Raw genomic sequence first — 19,240 nt, 5'->3', positions numbered from 1 at the left:
AAACTCTGTTTAAAAAAAGAAAAGGTAGCGATGGAGACGTAAATGTAGCCTCAGAGGGGCTGAGTCCCAGGTTTCGGTTGAAACCCAGGAAACGCAGCTGAGCTAACGGGAGAGCAGAGAGGCAATACGGGGAAGAGAGATGGAAAGAATAATGATGAGGAAACTCCCTCAAGAGAAACGTCATAAGAGAGAGAAAGATAAAGAGAGACAGAGGAGACGGAGGGCATTTTGTAGACCTTAAGGTTTTTTGTCATCAGTGGATGAGTGGGTAAACTTGTCACATTGTCCTCTTGGTTTGGTTTCTTTTGTCAGGTAGAAGAACCAGTGTATAACTGTTGTCACAGTTATTTTATTTTAACACGGCACTGCTCAGCAGACCGCTCTAATCCTCTCTCTTTCAGCCGCCCACGCCTCCTAGGTTTGTCGAATCAAGCTTGCATCACGTACTCACCACAACCAAAACGCAACAAAATAATAAAAAAAGTTTGCGAGTGCGGATGTCTTGGTCCACACTCGAGTACGGTCGCTAAGTTTACACCTGGCTCGACATTACGTACGACACAGAACAAGACAAAAGGGACACTAGTAACGCGAAAAGCAAAACATTCTTAAAAGTTGTGTGCTATTTGTACACCTTCCCATGAGATCACGCTGGCCCAAATGCATCGTGCCAAGGAGGGAAACTAAACCAGACTCAACCGGACAAAGAAATGCAGGTTTGAAAACACCCTGAAACAAAAAAAGAGAGCCAGCAGGTGTAAACATGTTCTGAGAGTTAAAAAAAAAAAAAGAAAGAAAAGGAGAACAGAGACACACTCACTCAGTCACCTCCCCTCTGGTCTGGGGGGGGAGTAGGCTACCAGAGAGTCCATTTCTCTTCCAGGGATTTTCCCTCCACAACACACACACACACACACACACACACACACACACACACACACACACACACAGAGAGAGACACACACACACACACACACACAGAGAGAGAGACACACACACACACACACACACACACACACACACTACACAGACAGGGAGACACACACACACACACACACACAAACACACTACACAGACAAAGAGAGACACACACACACACACACACAGACAGACACACACACACACACACACTACACAGACAGGGAGACACACACACACACACACACTACACAGAGAGAGACACACACACACACACACACACACAGAGAGAGAGACACACACACACACACACACACACACACACACTACACAGACAGGGAGACACACACACACACACACACACACAAACACACTACACAGACAAAGAGAGACACACACACACACACACACAGACAGACACACACACACACACACACTACACAGACAGGGAGACACACACACACACACACTACACAGACAGAGAGAGAGAGACACACACACACACACACACACACACTACACAGAGAGAGAGAGAGACACACACACACAAACACACACACTACACAGAGAGAGAGACACACACACACACACACACACACACACACACACACACTACACAGACAGGGAGACACACACACACACTACACAGACAGAGACACACACACACACACACACACACACACACACACACTACACAGACAGGGAGAGAGACACACAGGCAGACACACATCCACACAAGTGCGTTTCACTATCTTTGTGGGGACCCGTCATTGACATAATGCATTCCCTAGCCCCTTACCCTAACCTTAACCATCTCAACTAAATGCCTAACCTTAACCCTTACCCTCACCCTAACCATAACCTAATTCTAACCCTAATCCTAAAACCAAGTCTTAACCCTCAAACAGACCTTTAAAGTTGTAGGGTCCAGCATTTTGGGCCCACAAAGCTGTCCGGACCTCACAAGTATACTGTATTCCCGGTTTTTGGACCCCACGAATATGGTTAAACAAGAACACACACACACACACACACACACACACACACACACACACACACACACACTTGACCTTCTATGGGGTAAACTGAGATTGTGACTGATTCCTGTCATGGGCGGAGCCAGATGTAAACATTCACAGCTCAGCCCAATCATAGTGGGGTAGAGTAGTCCCCCACCCCATTTATGGCAGCTATTTGCACTATTTTTAAAAATGCCTAAAAATCTGTATATCATTTGTGGAAAAAACATGATAGTTGGCAAGGAAATAAAATCATCACACACACACACATACACACTCTGGGTCACCTACCCTCTTGTCTTTGAAGTAGTACTGGTCGATGTCCTCCAGGGGAACGCCCACCAGATGAGACGGGATGTCGGCGAAGATGCGCGGCAGCTGTTTCCCTGCCTCCAGGTCGGGCCGGGACCGCGGACGCACCACGTCGCCCAGGTCCTGACACGCATATACACACAAACAGACACACGCACGACATCACCATCTCCGAAACACATCCAACATCTGCCTGCTGAAGCTGCCTGACATCGCTCCTTTTTATTCAGATTTGTAGCTCCAAATATTTCCTCTTGCATCTTCATCTTATATTATATATATATATATATATATATATATATATATATATATATATATATATATATATATATATATATATATATATATATATATAGTATGTAGTATGATATAGTTTATGCACTGACCTGATACCACGTAATTTAGCACCAAAGAAAATCTACTGTAGTTTATTTCTGTTCTTTTTCTGTTATGACTGACTGTCAAACTGGAGAATAAAAGAAAGTTCTATGGCGTTCAGTTGTGTTTGTGTGTGTTTCTCCTGGTAGTGTTTGTTGTGTGTTTGTTGTGTGTGTGTGTGTGTGTGTGTGTGTGTGTGTGTGTGTGTGTGTGTGTGTGTGTACACCTTCTGGTAGTGTTTGTTGTGTGTGTGTGTGTGTGTGTGTGTGTGTGTGTGTGTGTGTACCTCCTGGTAGTGTGTGTGCGTGTGTTTGTGTGTACCTCCTGGTAGTGTTTGTTGTGTGTGTGTGTGTGTGTGTGTGTGTGTGTACCTCCTGGTAGTGTTTGTTGTGTGTGTGTGTGTGTGTGTGTGTGTGTGTACCTCCTGGTAGTGTTTGTTGTGTGTGTGTGTGTGTGTGTGTGTGTGTGTACCTCCTGGTAGTGTTTGTTGTGTGTGTGTGTGTGTGTGTGTGTGTGTGTGTGTGTACCTCCTGGTAGTGTTTGTTGTGTGTGTGTGTGTGTGTGTGTGTGTGTGTGTGTGTGTGTGTGTGTGTGTGCCTCCTGGTAGTGTTTGTTGTGTGTGTTTGTGTGTACCTCCTGGTTGTGTGTGTGTGTGTGTGTGTGTGTACCTCCTGGTAGTGTTTGTTGTGTGTGTTTGTGTGTACCTCCTGGTAGTATTTGTTGTGTGTGTGTTTGTGTGTACCTCCTGGTAGTGTTTGTTGTGTGTGTTTGTGTGTACCTCCTGGTAGTGTTTGTTGTGTGTGTTTGTGTGTACCTCCTGGTAGTGTTTGTTGTGTGTGTTTGTGTGTGCCTCCTGGTAGTGTTTGTTGCGTCGGGCCCGCTCCTGGGCGATGCGCTGCTCGATGGCAGCCAGGGAGTCCGGCGTGAAGCGCTGAAAGCTCTCTGGTCCCATTGTGTGTGTGTGTGTGTGTGTGTGTGTGTGTGTGTGTGTGTGTGTGTGTGTGTGTGTGTGTGTGTCTGTGTGTGTACCTCCTGGTAGTGTGTGTGCGTGTGTGTGTGTGTGTGTGTACCTCCTGGTAGTGTTTGTTGTGTGTGTGTGTGTGTGTGTGTGTGTGTGTGTGTGTGTGTGTGTACCTCCTGGTAGTGTGTGTGCGTGTGTTTGTGTGTACCTCCTGGTAGTGTTTGTTGTGTGTGTGTGTGTGTACCTCCTGGTAGTGTTTGTTGTGTGTGTTTGTGTGTACCTCCTGGTAGTGTTTGTTGTGTGTGTGTGTGTGTGTACCTCCTGGTAGTGTTTGTTGTGTGTGTTTGTGTGTACCTCCTGGTAGTGTTTGTTGTGTGTGTGTTTGTGTGTACCTCCTGGTAGTGTTTGTTGTGTGTGTTTGTGTGTACCTCCTGGTAGTGTTTGTTGCGTCGGGCCCGCTCCTGGGCGATGCGCTGCTCGATGGCAGCCAGGGAGTCCGGCGTGAAGCGCTGAAAGCTCTCTGGTCCCATTGGAAACACACAGCCAGCCATCTTCTCATCCTGATCCTGCTGCAGACTGGCCCAAAAAACCAGCTGCACACACAAAAACACACAGGCTCAATACATACAACTCAGAATCTAGAATGAAAAAATACAGCAAGGATCCCTTTAAGATCCTATATTCATTGATGATTTAAGAAAGTATTATAGTTTATGTTTCACAGTCAGGTTTTAAGTTTTCAAGCTTATTTCATTTACAGTTTATAGCACTTTAAAAGCAAACTAGTTTTCACCAAAGTGCTTCACAAAGACACAAACATGCAAGCATAAAACGCACAATATAGGAAGATTTAAACAAGAAATACGTTTAAACTGTATCTGTGCTAGTGTAGTTATGTTTCTAAATATATTGTAGCCAAAGATTTTTGAAAATTTCAGATTTTTTTTGCAAAACAAAATATAATGTGCGACTTAAGTATGACTCGAGCCTGAGTCCCGATCTCTGGTTTTTATCAGTTGCTATATCCATGTATATTGTCAGATAATTATGGGATGTCCAGGTAATGAAGTGCAGGCCGACAGTAGTGTCTCATTAACGCTCGGAAACGGGGCGATCGAGTATAGAGTTACACAGAGAGAGAGAGAGAGGGGGAGAGGGGGGGGGAGAGAGAGAGAGAGAGAGAGAGAGAGAGAGAGAGAGAGACTATAGGATTACACACGGGAGTTCGCAGAGAGCAAGACAGACAAAGTGTGAGGGTGTAACAGGTGTGTGTGTGTGTATGTGTGTGTGTGTGTGTGTGTGTGTGTGTGTGAGTCTCCAGACCATCTGCCTTGGATCCTAATTGAATGATTAGCCAGGCCTCGTTTTTCAACCCTTCATGCATTTCACAGCTCCCAAATCTGATTTCTGAAATGTGTGTTTGAGCGTGTGTGTGTGTGTGTGTGTGTGTGTGTGTGTGTGTGTGTGTGTGTGTGTGTGTGTCTGTGTGTTTGAGCGTGGGTGTGTGTGTGTGTGTGTGTGTGTGTGTGTGTGTGTGTGTGTGTGTGTGTGTGTGTGTTTGAGCGTGGGTGTGTTTGAGCGTGGGTGTGGGTGTGTGTGTGTGTGCGTGTGTGTGTGTGCGTGTGTGTGTGTGTGTTTGAGCGTGGGTGTGTGTGTGTGTGTGTGTGTGTGTGTTTGAGCGTGGGTGTGTTTAAGCGTGGGTGTGTTTGTGTGTATGTGTGTGTGTTTGACCATGTGTGTGTGTGTGTGTGTGTGTGTGTGTGTGTGTTTGAGCGTGGGTGTGTGTGTGTATGTGTGTGTGTGTGCGCGTGTGTTTGAGCGTGTGTGTTTGAGTGTGTGTGTGTGTGTGTGTGTGTGCACACATCAAAGGAAAACCCAGCTCTGTTTTCCATCCTTATCAAAAGCTGTCATCCAATCACAGACACACACACACACACACACACACACAGGTCAGGTACAGTAGCTCCTGATGAGCTGCTCAGACCTGGTTTCCATTCTGTCACGTATACACCAGTTTGTACCTCTGGACGTGTCAGGACCCCCCCACTGACATGACGCGTTCTCAAGGGTGATTACCAGGATACAAAAACACTTTTTTTCTACTTCAATCTTTACTTTTTTTCTTAGAATTAACTGAGACTGACGTATGTTTGCTAACAGACGTGGGAATTATGACTGTGACGTTGTTATAAAGTCCCCAGAGAGAGGAAGTCACGAAACATCAGACTGACACGAGATCCACAGTCAACGTTGGCTCCTTCATTTCTTCCCTACCTCCTCCTTCCCTACTTCCTTTCCCCTATCTTCTCCTTCCCTTCTTTACCCCTTCCTCTCCTTCCCCTTTTCTACCTTTTTCCATTTTTTCCACTTTGTCTTTTAATCTCAAACGCCTCCTTTCCTTCACTGCTTCCTTCTTTATTCCCTACCTTCTCATTTCCTCTCCTTCAATTCCTCCTTCTTCCCCTTTCTACCTCATCTTCTCCTTTCCTACTTTGTCTTTCCTTCTCTAACTCCCACTTTTGATGTCTACATCCTCCTTTCCTCAGCTACTTTCCTTCCCTGCCTTTCCCTTTCCTCTCCCACCCTGAAGTGAGAAGCCTTTTTGCTCTTTTATGTCTGTTATTTGAGCTTTTAACAACACATTTTCTGTGACTTTGTTTGCTGATCTCCGTAGTGAAAGCACCTGCTTGCTGTGAATGACTCTGTGAGAGTATATCAGAGTATATCAGAGACAGTCTGATGGGTTTAATAAAAGTGTATCAGCATCCTTTCACACAGAAATCCTCCTCTGAAGCTTCCTCCAGCTTCAGGCTCAACGACGACTCAGCTGCTACAGACTTCAAAATTACTGAACACGAAAACTTTAGTCTTTGTTCGCTTTCAGAATCTCTTTACTGTTTTTAATGATGTTTCTTCTTCTGTTCTTACTCATTGCGTCGTTGTGTTGTTGATGTTTACTACTTCTGTTGTTGTGTTTTAGCCTCAAACTGCAACCAGACCTTTGGCTTTTAATAAAAACTGAACTGACCTACTTTGTGTTACACTTATGTACGTGTAGATTACAACATGCTTAAAGGAGATAGTTCAGATCTTCTTGTTTTTAACTGTGGTTGTGTGAGGTACTTATCCACAGTCAGTGTATTTGTAAGGAAATAAAAACATTTTACATTTAGGAAATGTGGGTGTAGGTAAAGGAAAGTATGTTTGAGTAGATAATCAATGGTGCTCTTTGCAATATGCATGTAAGCTTGATTAGATCATTACCCTTACTGTTAACACATGATGAGCTGGTATTGACAGGTTACATCAGTATGGGACAGTGGAAAAGTCCAAAATACCTAAAGACAGGATGCGAGACATAGGTTGTGAAACAACTAGTATGAGTGTGGTCATGTGAGAGTTTTCTAGCAAATATTTGTTTTTAAGATGTGTACAATTCCTAAATAAAAAAAAACATTGTGAAACACGTGTAATGTTCCGAATCTGTAGAAAGTTTCACTCCGTTTCCTGGGTGAAAGTCTTGTGTTTTCTCCTTAACTTCTTCAGGACATGATCACCTGTTTCCTGGGTGAAAGTCTTGTGTTTTCTCCTTAACTTCTTCAGGACATGAACACCTGTTTCCTGGGTGAAAGTCTTGTGTTTTCTCCTTAACTTCTTCAGGATATGATCACCTGTTTCCTGGTGAAAGTCTTGTGTTTTCTCCTTAACTTCTTCAGGACATGAACACCTGTTTCCTGGGTGAAAGTCTTGTGTTTTCTCCTTAACTTCTTCAGGATATGATCACCTGTTTCCTGGTGAAAGTCTCGTGTTTTCTCCTTAACTTCTTCAGGACATGAACACCTGTTTCCTGGGTGAAAGTCTTGTGTTTTCTCCTCAACTTCTTCAGGACATGAACACCTGTTTCCTGGGTGAAAGTCTTGTGTTTTCTCCTTAACTTCTTCAGGACATGATCACCTGTTTCCTGGTGAAAGTCTTGTGTTTTCTCCTTAACTTCTTCAGGACATGATCACCTGTTTCCTGGTGAAAGTCTTGTGTTTTCTCCTTAACTTCTTCAGGATATGATCACCTGTTTCCTGGGTGAAAGTCTTGTGTTTTCTCCTTAACTTCTTCAGGACATGATCACCTGTTTCCTGGGTGAAAGTCTTGTGTTTTCTCCTTAACTTCTTCAGGACATGAACACCTGTTTCCTGGGTGAAAGTCTTGTGTTTTCTCCTTAACTTCTTCAGGACATGATCACCTGTTTCCTGGTGAAAGTCTTGTGTTTTCTCCTTAACTTCTTCAGGATATGATCACCTGTTTCCTGGTGAAAGTCTTGTGTTTTCTCCTTAACCTCTTCCAGGACATGAACTCTGCTCCCAGGCTTCAAAGCCCTGTGTTTTTAGGAGCCAAACATCCCCCCCGACCTCCTCCCTACGAGGATCTTCCCGCTCTTATAGAAGCAGTCAATGTGTTGAACACAGTAATAAATACGTGGAATACATATGAATTACAGTGCCTCACTTTTCAGAGATATGTACAAATGGTTCATGAGAACAGCCTGAGGTAAAACATAACCGCAAAAGGTTATCAGCAAACATTTTAGATCTTTACAAAGTGATCAGAGAGGCAGAGACCTTGCTTGTAGTTTGTTTCTTTCACAATGTCTCATTTAACGCCCAGCTTTCATCTTACTGGAAGATAATAAAGAGGTTTCTTCCTAATATATTGTACTCTAGCAGCCAGCTGCCTTGCTCCAGGGTAACTTTAATTCACTCACAACATAAAAGAGAAGCCGTTTGATGCGGCAGAATGAAGTACAATAACAGACGGATTTTAACTACAGACGCTGAGATTACAAAGAGGATGTTACGAAACAGAGAGACTAGTCAATTATCTGGGTCAAAACACCAACACAGACGACCCCCCAACCAAACGAGCATCGCTCTCAGGAAGGATGTGTGTGTGTGTGTGTGTGTGTCTATAAACCTGCATTCATACACAGCATATTAATTTCCTACATATTTCATATCGTCATGTTCAGGCTTCCACCACCAACTGTCCCGTAATTTAAACATGAATGTGTCCCGTATTACACATGTACCTTTATTAACAAACATAAAACATGTAGACACACACACACACACACATACACACACACACCTGATGCATAAACATGTCAACAGAATCCACACTCTCGAAAACCAGCCGAGCAAACTGCTAACCTGTAATTTCAGTCTTATTTTATCTTTAATCAGCAGAAACCTTTACTCACTCACTCACTCATCTGACGTTCTGAAAACATTACAGACTACAGGATGAAGTCCCTGAATGCAACTTTTGTGTGTGTGTGTGTGTGTGTGTGTGTGTGTGTGTGTGTGTGTGTGTGTGTCTGAATGCATGAACGCGTGGATGTATGCAAAAAAATAAATAAGAACATGTACATGAGTACAGGCAAGAAATGTAAGAATCTTTCTAAACTGATTCCAGTTAGGATTTCCATGTTCAAAAAAGTCTATGTTCTTATTTATCTATTCATGCATCCACGCGTTCATGCATTCAGACACACACACACACACACACGTGTGTGTGTGTGTGTGTGTGTGTGTGTGTGCGTGTGTTCACAGCCACATAACTTGGTGTAGGTGGTTGCATATTCTGTCCTTTATTTTCATACTATTTCAGCTATTCAGATACAGTATGCGCCTCTCTCGCCCTTCTGCTGTCTGTGTGTGTGTGTGTGTGTGTGTGTGTGTGTGTGTGTGTGTGTGTGTGTGTGTGTGTGTGTGTGTGAACAGAATGCCCACACGCTTGGCTTGCTCTTTTCCCCTCCAAGCTTTCCCTTTCTCCCTTTCTTTCTCTCTCTCTCCCTCCCTCCATCGGGCCATGTTATCAAATCATGTCTGAAGCATGTTTTGGTTAAACTACTAAAATACTGGAATCGTTTCACAAAGTACATCCTCATAATAAAAAACAACTGCACGTTTACCAGTTGAGTAAAACTGTAAATACACCGGCTCTTCTCATGAACCATTCGTACATATAGCCTATAGCCACAAAAAGCATAAGCACTGTTAGTTGGTAGGAAAACAAAAGAAACGTGTACGTATGTTCCTACCTCGGGAGGGTTTTTCATCCAAACCACGATCTTTTTTCCTGAACTTAACCAGACGTTTTGGTGCCTAAACTTAACTGTCTTTGCTCCTTGACGCTCACTTTTTGTCGGTTCAACTCAACTGTCACAGCCGCTGAAAAGACCGTCACCTCGCGGGCGCTCACGGAGCTCTGTAGCCGGCGTCACGTGACCAGCCGGTCAGCAAGTCGCCTAATTTCGTACAATTGTGTTGTCTTCCCGTCGACCACGCAGTTTTTAGTTTTTCTGGGTTCGGGTCGTCTGGGTTTTTGGTCGTCTTTCCGACTTTCATCACTATACCTGGCGTTTTTGAAGATTTTCCAGATGTTTTTGTCCCTTATTTTCGACGTTTTTGAAGCTCTTTAATGTTATTTCATCAATTATTTTCTTTAAATGCTATAAAATTAACTAAAACACCCAAATTCAATGAAAATAGTCAACTATCATTTATTTTACTTGTGAAGAACGTTGTAGGGAACCACCCACGTTATTTCTTTTTGACAATTTGTTTGAAAGAAAACCCAAATTTCTGATATAGAAACTATTTGAAAATGGGTCAAATTTGACCCGAGGACAACAGGGAGGGTTAAATTCTACTTCTGGCTGCAGGAATTATAAAAACAAGCACTGTAAGATCCTAAAGAGACAATCCGTCTGCAGAGCATCTTCATTTCGTACAATATGGTACAAACCCCTTAATGAGAATGCGTTGAAATGCGTGAGTGAGGTATTCTTGTGCTTTCTCTGCACTCAGGTGGAAAGTACGGAAGATCATTAACGACAAAACTATTGACACGTGAACACAAAATGCTTCTTTCTAATCCAGCGCTAGTTCGGGAGAGTGAACTGAGGAATAGCTTGATCTCTTTTCAAGAGGGCAAAATCAAAACTATAATACACGTTTTAAAAAAACAAAAAGTAATTGGGTTTCTACATTTGGTCGAGCGTCAGGGGCTTTGGATTCTACAAAGCTGCTCTCTTATTCTTATTCTTTTTATTTCATAAAGGACAACACACATTAATTAACATTTCTGTGAATGTGCCAGTGTTAGCCAGTGGGCTAATTTTCATCTGTAGTCCTTTGGTTAGATGATTTTAGGCCAGAGCAACAGGAAACAGCAAGACATTAGTACAGGTTAAAGGAACACGGCGACTTATTGGGACTTTAGCTTATTCACCGTAACCCCCAGAGTAAGACAAGTCGATACATACCCTTCTCGTGTCCATGCGTGTTGTAACGCTGTCTGACGGTTCCACCGGTAGCTTAGCTTAGCACAGATCCTGGAGGTAACTGGTTCCAACTAGCCTACTGCTCCCAATAAGTGACTATATTCTCAGAAAGGCGAAGCTCTGCTACTTCTGCTACTTGGGCAGAGTGATTTGCTTTGCAGCAAGCCTTTCTGGGAATATAGTTCCCAGTTTGTTTACGGTTAGAAGATGGCTGTGTCTCATGTGACCTTGTTATTTGTACACGCTGTGACTTTACAAATCACAACATGTAAATAGGAACATGTTGGAGTTATTTTGTCACTTATTGGGAGCAGTAGGCTAGATGGAGCCAGTTACCTCCAGGATCTGTGCTAAGCTAGGCTAAAGCTATGCTTTGGCTGTGGGGGTTACGGTGAATAAGCTAAAGTCTCATTAAGTCGGCGTGTTCCTTTAAACCACACGTGTCAAACTCAAGGCCTGCGGGCCAAATCCGGCCCCTCACAAATTTTGATACGGCCCGCAAATCAATTTTAGTTGTGCGCCAAACCAAGAAGATGGGAAAATGTTTGCAAACCACAATTATGCTTCAGTCAAAGCCGAATTTGGCAGATTTGCCGACTTTGAGACTCAAAAATTCCCACAGAAGAAGAGAGTTTTCATATTCAGGCTGTGGAACAGGTTGCTGTGAGTCGGCTGTGTGCTAGTCTACTTTTAAAAAATCTGATTGCATTGTTTTGCTAAATTCTATGATGACTAACTTTTTTTGCTGACTTTTTTAGGGCTTTTTGTGGACCAAATTGTATGTGAAAGCGCAATATGAGACATGCAATAATACAGTCAAAGATATTCGACTTTTTCCGATTAAATAAAATCATGTTAATAAACTATACATGTCTGGCCCCTCATGTGATTCTCATTTTCCAGTGGGGCCCTTTGTGAAATTCAGTTTGACACCCCTGGGTTAAACTATACAGACAGAAGTCAACAAGACACCACACAGACAGCTAGAGCAACAAATAAGCTTTCTCAGTAAGCCATGCAGAGCTACAGGAAGCAGCAAGACATTAGCACAGTTACACATCAGCAGTATCCTTATTCAGTATAAGAAGCCATGCAAGCATCAAAACACAGCCAAGCAACACAAACCCGAGCCATCTTCTTCTTGCACCGTTCAACCGTGCAAAGCAGTAACAGCACAAAAGCTACTTGGACAACCCGTTCTCATTCCGAACTCGTAAAATAAGGACGTTTGGACAGTGGCTGTCAGCGTCTGATGTGACGAAAAAGGCGTCTTTCAGCGTGTTTGTGTAACGCCCCGGGGGAGAGCAGCAGTTAGAGAGGATTTAGAGAGTAGTATGTAAGGGCGAATTTCCGCGTATGGAGGTTGATTGGGGGGGTGGATGGGTCAAACAAACACAGGACTTTCACCCAGGAGAGCGGGGTTCGCATCCCGCTTGGCACGCTTGCTATAGTCGCTTTTTATTTTCCTCCCGCGTGTCACAGAACCGTACGCCCACCCACGACCCTTTCCTAAACCCAACCATCCCGTTCTTCGCGCGTGTCACGGAACCGTAAGCCCACCCACGACCTTTTCCTTAACATAACTGCGTCAAAAGGGACGGCAATAGTCCCGACCAAGCGCGTTTACTTATAGCGCTAAAGGGACGGCAATAGTCCCGACCAAGCGCGTTTACTTATAGCGCTAAAGGAGACTTTTAGCGTCAATAAGAACGACAAAGGCACCTGACCAAGTGTCCGTATTTTACGAGATGAGTGTGAGAACCTGTTGACTTGGACGTCTTTACTGAACTACATATATCTGACAGCAGCAAAACCATATACTGTTAGAAAGGTCTGTAGAAACACGGGCTAATATACTGTGTTAATATGAAGGAATTTTTGTTGTAATGTTTTTTCACAGTTGTGTTTTTCCGTATTTAGATTTTTGGATTAACAGAAGTGTCCCATTTAAAAAGGTACAGAGGGATACACTGTGAATCTACAAAATGTTCCATTTTTTTGGATTAACAGAAATGTCTGTAAACTTAAAGGTGCTCTAAGCGATGTCACACGTTTTTTAGGCTACAACATTTTTTGTCACATACTGCAAACATCTCCTCACTATCTGCTAGCTGCCTGTCCCCTGAACACACTGTAAAAAAAAACGCGGTCTCTGCAGACAGCCCAGGCTCCACAAACGGCAAAACAACTGTGCCGACCTGCACCACCAAACATAAACAGTGTTCTGGCCAATAACCAACAAGGAGTTGGTTGAGCCATCACCGCAGCAGCGTTAGCACGTAGGCTGATTACACAATGTGCGTTCATGACAGTTTTCAGGAAGCAAGGAAGGGAGGGGGAGGGGACGGGATGAGGAGGAGGGAGGGGCGAGCTAGCCTCCATTTTGTTTGACAATACCTCAAACGTCAACAAGAAGTAACGTCACCCAACATCGCTTAGAGCACCTTTAACGGAAAAGGCACTGGTAATATTCTGCCGGGACATTATCCGTTTTTCTACGGATTTTATTCTTACAGTGAAGACATTTGACGATGTCATCTTGGGCAACACTGATCGAAATTTTTTCACCTATTTTCTGACTTTTTATAGACCAAACAATTGAGACAATAATCGACAGATAAAATCGACAATGAAAGCAATCGTTATTTGCAGCCCCTGCTGGTCCGATATTAGTTTTGCACCAGAAATCTTCCATATAAGACAGACGAGGATATCTCTCTGCAGGTGTGGCGTCACTCAGGACCAATCCCATCAGCTGTGTCGCTCCGCTCTGAAAGCAGAGTGTCCTGTCACAGCGCCGTGATGGAGAGCTAAAACTCTCACAGAACTCCCTGACCAGAAGCAGCAGCAGCAGCAGCAGAGGCTATGCAGCACCCTCAATTCAATTAGCCTGAGAGCAGAAAATGCATTTTGTCACTGCGGTGCTGTTAACGGACCAGAGCCGCTCGCTGCCCAGCGAAGGGAAATGATTCACTGATATCAGGCGGAAAGCCAAGCAGAGCTGGCAGAGGACCACAGGGACAGTTTCGCTTCAGGATGGAAGGAGGGGGTGTTGGGGAGGGGGAGGGGGGTGACCCTGACATGCAGACGCCTCCGTGCGTCAAGTCGAAAGCGCCAGGTTGGATGACAAACCTTCACACCTATTTCACACCTTAAAGAAGCTTGTATTGTCTTTGATTGGACTCCACACTGATGTTCGACACTTTGCCGTTTTGCAATTAATTCAGTGGCTTTGGCTTGCTTGGCTTCCTGTATTGCTGCTTGTAGCTCTTTCCAGAACCATTGCACCCCCAAAATGACTTACACAAGCAACCCCACTGCCAGCAGTGGTGTAGTCTACGTGATACGCAGGTATACGCAGTATACCCACTACAACGTGATATCATGACTTCGCGTAAACATACACGCCACTTTCCTAAAGCCAAGTGGCGTGTTATCTGTACGCATTTTGAGCTATCCGCGTGTATGTACGGCAGTCTGCTGTATACAGCGTAAACATACACTTTCTAAAGCCATGTGGCGTGTTATCATTACATTAACACTGCGAGGCTACGGTTGGTTTTAACGTCACACACAGGGGAAAAAAATAAACGGTTGGGACACAATCCCCGCTCTCCTGGGTGAAAGTCCTGTGTTTGACCCATCCTCCCCCCCGACCAACCTCCCTTCCTATGCGGATTTTCGCCCTTTCATACTACTCGCTATACGGCGTCAATTCACACGCAAACGCAAGGTAATGTAAGTCAATGGAGGCCAAACGGCGTTGATAAACACGCTAAAAAGCAAGTGTGCGTCTTCATAACACGCCAATAACGACATACGAATTGGCGTGTCATACATACACCACTTCATGAAATCAGTCTGTCCACTAAACCCTGGTTCACACAGCAGGATAATTAGGCCGATTTTAGCCCCGATTCCCCCCTTCCAACAATCTTAAGGATGCTCCGATTATGGTAAAATAATCTGATCAGATATTCCTGCCGTGTGGTGCGTTAAGACTGCTCTCGTCTGCTCGGAAGGACGTCGGGACCGCTCCCATCTCAAATCGGGGATATCCAACATGGGGAAAACCCCGGGGACAAACGAGCACGCAGCCTGTGGACTGTGGCGTGTAGCCAATCAGAAAGAGAGGTGACGAGGCGGCGAGGAAAGCACCGGGAAACAACATCAAAACAGCCGGCGGCACGGCGCACCAGAAAGTCCGGTGGACGTCGGAGATGAGTAGAGCAAGTATAGTCCGTGCTGGCGTCGTCTCCACTTCTTTGACCGTCGCCTTTTCTTTTGATAACGTTTTTTTCAGTTAAAAACAAACTACAAACTATCGCCACTGCATCCTCTTCGTCCGCCATGATTGTTTACTCTGAAGTCACGTTTGATCTCGAGGGATTTTGCGAGATTTCCCGTCTGACCTGGGAATGCTCGGGAGGCAAATCGGTTCATGTGATCGTTGATTTTGCCGTGTGCTGCGCACCACACGCTGTACGACCAAATCTGTTAGACCGTGATTTTTTAAATCGCTGTGTGTGGAGTCTCTCTGGATTGGAAAATCGGCCGACAATTTTAAAATCGTCCCGTGTGAACCAGGCTTAAGAAAGCTCCAGGATTTCCATATACCGCGTGCTACATAGTTTGCATTGTAATTTTGATATATTTTGAATTGTCATCTGTGTTTTTCGTCTTCAAATAGGCTAAATAGAAGGTGTTTCCACCGGAAATTGGGGCATAAAAGTGTGTCAGAATTCAGGAAATGAAGCCGTTCATGCTCAAAACTTCCCTGGGGGAGGACACCCAGACCCCCCCACTATGAGATCCCCCCCCCCAAAAAAAAAGGCCCATTCTGGCCCATATATTCGGTATAGGCCCATACATACACAGTACAATATACCCACTACAATATATTAAACTACACCACTGACTGTCAGCAACTTAATAGATATAGTGTTGAGCTTTAGTGTCGGCGAAAAAAAATAACATTTTTCTCTTAGCGAAATGCTGTTGGTGAATTTAAGCTGGGCTTTTATTGTGAAGGGTAGACACGCAAAAAAATAGAGCCAGCTGATATTTGAAATACACACACACACACACACACACACACACACACACACACACACACACAGGGTCCTTGATTTATAGTTAGATGTTGGTCTATTTATTTTGTCCCCCACTATGTATATGGGGACTGCAAATACGATGCGGTTCTCCGTGCGAGGCTGAGCCAACTGGCACGATGCAAAGGATTTTCCGGGTAACAGAATTTGTTTTTCTTGATGATGTGTTAGTGCCGTGTGACCTGCAGCTCTCCATCTCACTGTGGCTGTCTCTGCTTGTTCACTTCCCCGTTGCAACATTTAAAAATGATCTAACCAATAGTGTCACAGATCCATCAGGCTCCGCCATTGTAAAAAGCGAACCGCAAGAGCCGTATCCCACACTCAGAGACGTTCTTCCGGTCTTCAATTGTTGCGTGACATAGGCCTATTATATTGCCTATTTGCCGCTGACAGACTCAGATTAATATTCTAAGTGTCTGATAACATTATGGAAAGGATTTCTAAGGAGGTCGACCTTTCTGTTAAAGAGTAAGATCCTTTTTTTAAACATGAAGACAACACCAGGGTTAACCGTCTTTTAAGAGCAACAAACGCTCTCTTTAACTCTAGTTCCTTCTGCTTTCAGGGCGGCTCATTCGGTGCAGTTTCTGATCTTGTAGTTCTGTAACAAGCTCTCTCTTCTATTCTTCCTTTCAGACAGTTTGGTCCTAAATTGGCTTCCTGCGTCGCAGCCCCCGTCAGAGGGAGTTGGATCAGTCTGCCGCTGAAGGTGCTTTTCTGTTTCTCGGTGGGGTTGACTGATTGTCCCCGACTGCCAGGAGTTGCTTCATTGTGCTTTGTTGCAGCTCCGGCTGCGGACAGTCCGGCCCAACACTGAGCCAACCTGACTCATTAGCTGAGCGAGTCCTCTGGCATCGCCTCGCTCTGAAAACGCAGCTGACTTTGCCTTAAAATGCTCCGCCTCTACACGTTAACATCCTGTCCATCCTGCTGCTTATGACCTGCTGTCTACCTCTGTGCTCATCTTTAGGATTCACACACACACATTCTCTTCTCTTCTCAAAAAAACGCCTTTGCAGTCTCCTTTATAGCGTCATATTTCCACGCACTTGGTCGGTTGACTCCTGGCTCTGGGTCGGGATGTACGTTTAACTGACATGCGGCACGAAAATGGGACAGTTAGGTTTAGGAAAAGATGGTGGGTGGTGGAGGGAGGATATGAAGTGAGAGAACAACTAGAAAGAGAGGAGAGCAGGAGGAGGAATTAAGGGGATGAATGTGGGAAGTAGAGAAAGAGGGAGGAGAAGAGAGAAAGAACAGACGAGGTATTGAGGGAAGGTATGGAGGAAGTATTGGAGAGAAAGGGAAGAGAGGAGAGGAAAAAACAACAGACAGAAAGAGAGGAGAGGGAAAGAACAGACAGAAAGAGAGGAGAGGTAAAGAACATAGAAAGAGAGGAGAGCGTTTCCAGGCAACATAGAATACAAAATACGAGATGTTCATATGTCTTTTTGACACGAATACATTTAATAAATTACATTTTGATGTTTCAAAGTCTTGACATAAATGCAGATATAAATGTAATTTAAAAACAACAATAATAATAAATAATTATCGATTTTCAAATATTGCACCTGTCAATACAGAACCAAATATTCTGTAGCCTATTTTGCCATCAATACTGCCGACGTCTTTGCTGTAATCAAATCAGTATATATATATATATATATGTTTAACATGAAGTATACTACTGCTATGGTGCAGTAAATTTCGACAACTCTCTCCCCATATGTTGAACAAGGGTGATCCAAATCACGTGACTTTTCTAGTTGAAACTGGACACTTTCAAGTCTAATCTTGGAGTTTGCAACGATGGCGGACGGCAGGTTAATTGAAGAGGTGGAGAAACACCGAGAACTGTACGATCCACAGGATCCTCGTTGTAAAGACCCACGAAAAAAGGAGAAGGCACGTGACGCAGTTGCCACAGCTCCTGATTGTAATGGTAGGTTTACAATATATAGCCTACATGTGCATGTTTTCTCATAGGCAACTATTATTTCATTGTATCAATGGGAAACATACATGTGTACAGACAAGGCTAGCAGCAGCAGCAGCGCTGCGTCAGATACGTTTCTGGTGTGCAAAGACATAGAAAACGCCACGCAGCCGCCACGCAACAGACACGCCACAGAAACGCCACGCTCACGCCACGCAGGCAGTGTGCAGGGGGCCTTAGGTTTAGGAAAAGATGGTGGGTGGGGTTACAAAACAGCCCGGTCTCACGGCAGGTCGTGTAAATGTCACGTTATTTTTAATCTATTGATACGTGTTCACGGGGACGTTTTCCTCGTTTTTTACGTGGTGGCCAGCACGAAATTGTGAAGTAATGTATTTCAATGGGAAGCATATTTCGTGGTCACAGCACGAAATGTTAGGGAGTAGTATAAAAAGCTGAAAAACAGCGTAGGGAGGCTGGTCGGGGGGGTGGATGGGTCAAACAACATGGGACTTTCACCCGGGCGAGTGGGGATCGCGTCCCGCGTGTGGCGTTTAGTTTCCCGTAGTCTTCCTAATCACAACCGTCCCGTTATTGTCGCGTGTCCCCAGCGGCCGTCTCCCGGCGGCCGTCTCCCGGCGGCCGTCTCCCGGCGTGTGAGGCGCCCTTTCCCCGTAGGGTTTTTCCTAAACCCAACCTCCGCCATCCCGTTATTGTCTCGCGTTCGCCTCCCGGCGTATGGGGCATCCTTTTCGGCCGTCTCCCGCCTGCGTCCACAGCGGCCACCTTGCGGCCGCCTCCCAGCATATGGGGCATCCTTTTGGCCGTCTCCCGGTAAAAAAACGTGCCCGTGAACACGTAAAAATAACGTGACATTTACACGTAAAAAACGTGCCTGTGAACACGTATCAATAGATTAAAAATAACGTGACATTTACACAAACTGCCGTGAGACTGGGTTGTACAAAATGTACGTTTCAGTGACAGGCGGGACAAGAGCCCCGGTCTCCTGGGGGAAAGTCCTGTGTTGTTTGATTTGGATTTTAAATGCCAACACGTGTGCTAAACACACTCGATTTCCTGTGTTAATGAAGGCAATCAAGAAATCATGTCTTTTGCTTCTCAGCGACAGATGTGAAATCAAATCACGTCATAATTTCCATATTATCTCCAGAGTCTCCGTAAGTGTCCCCTCTCAGAGTGTGTTGGCCGACACACACACACACACACACACACACACAGAGACACACACATTCACAA

At 44.6% G+C, this 19,240-nt stretch overlaps 1 protein-coding gene across 1 annotated transcript in view; it reads right to left on the bottom strand.

Moving 5' to 3' along the window:
* LOC116053736 (sodium channel protein type 3 subunit alpha-like) overlaps window positions 1-19,240 on the bottom strand; it is a 206,873-nt gene that overhangs the window by 132,929 nt on the left and 54,704 nt on the right. The window contains exons 2-3 of the mRNA XM_035998170.1: window positions 4,017-4,181; window positions 2,229-2,372 (exon numbers count right to left, since the gene is read on the bottom strand). Of these exons, the coding sequence (XP_035854063.1) occupies window positions 2,229-2,372; window positions 4,017-4,139 (267 nt within the window). The 5' untranslated portion in view covers window positions 4,140-4,181. The remainder of the gene's footprint in view (window positions 1-2,228; window positions 2,373-4,016; window positions 4,182-19,240) is intronic.

The sequence above is a fragment of the Sander lucioperca genome, chromosome 23, assembly GCF_008315115.2.
Source record: "Sander lucioperca isolate FBNREF2018 chromosome 23, SLUC_FBN_1.2, whole genome shotgun sequence".
Classification (NCBI taxonomy): Eukaryota; Metazoa; Chordata; class Actinopteri; order Perciformes; family Percidae; genus Sander; species Sander lucioperca.
Note: the sequence above shows the minus strand (reverse complement) of the source record. Positions and strands in the feature narration are given on the sequence as shown.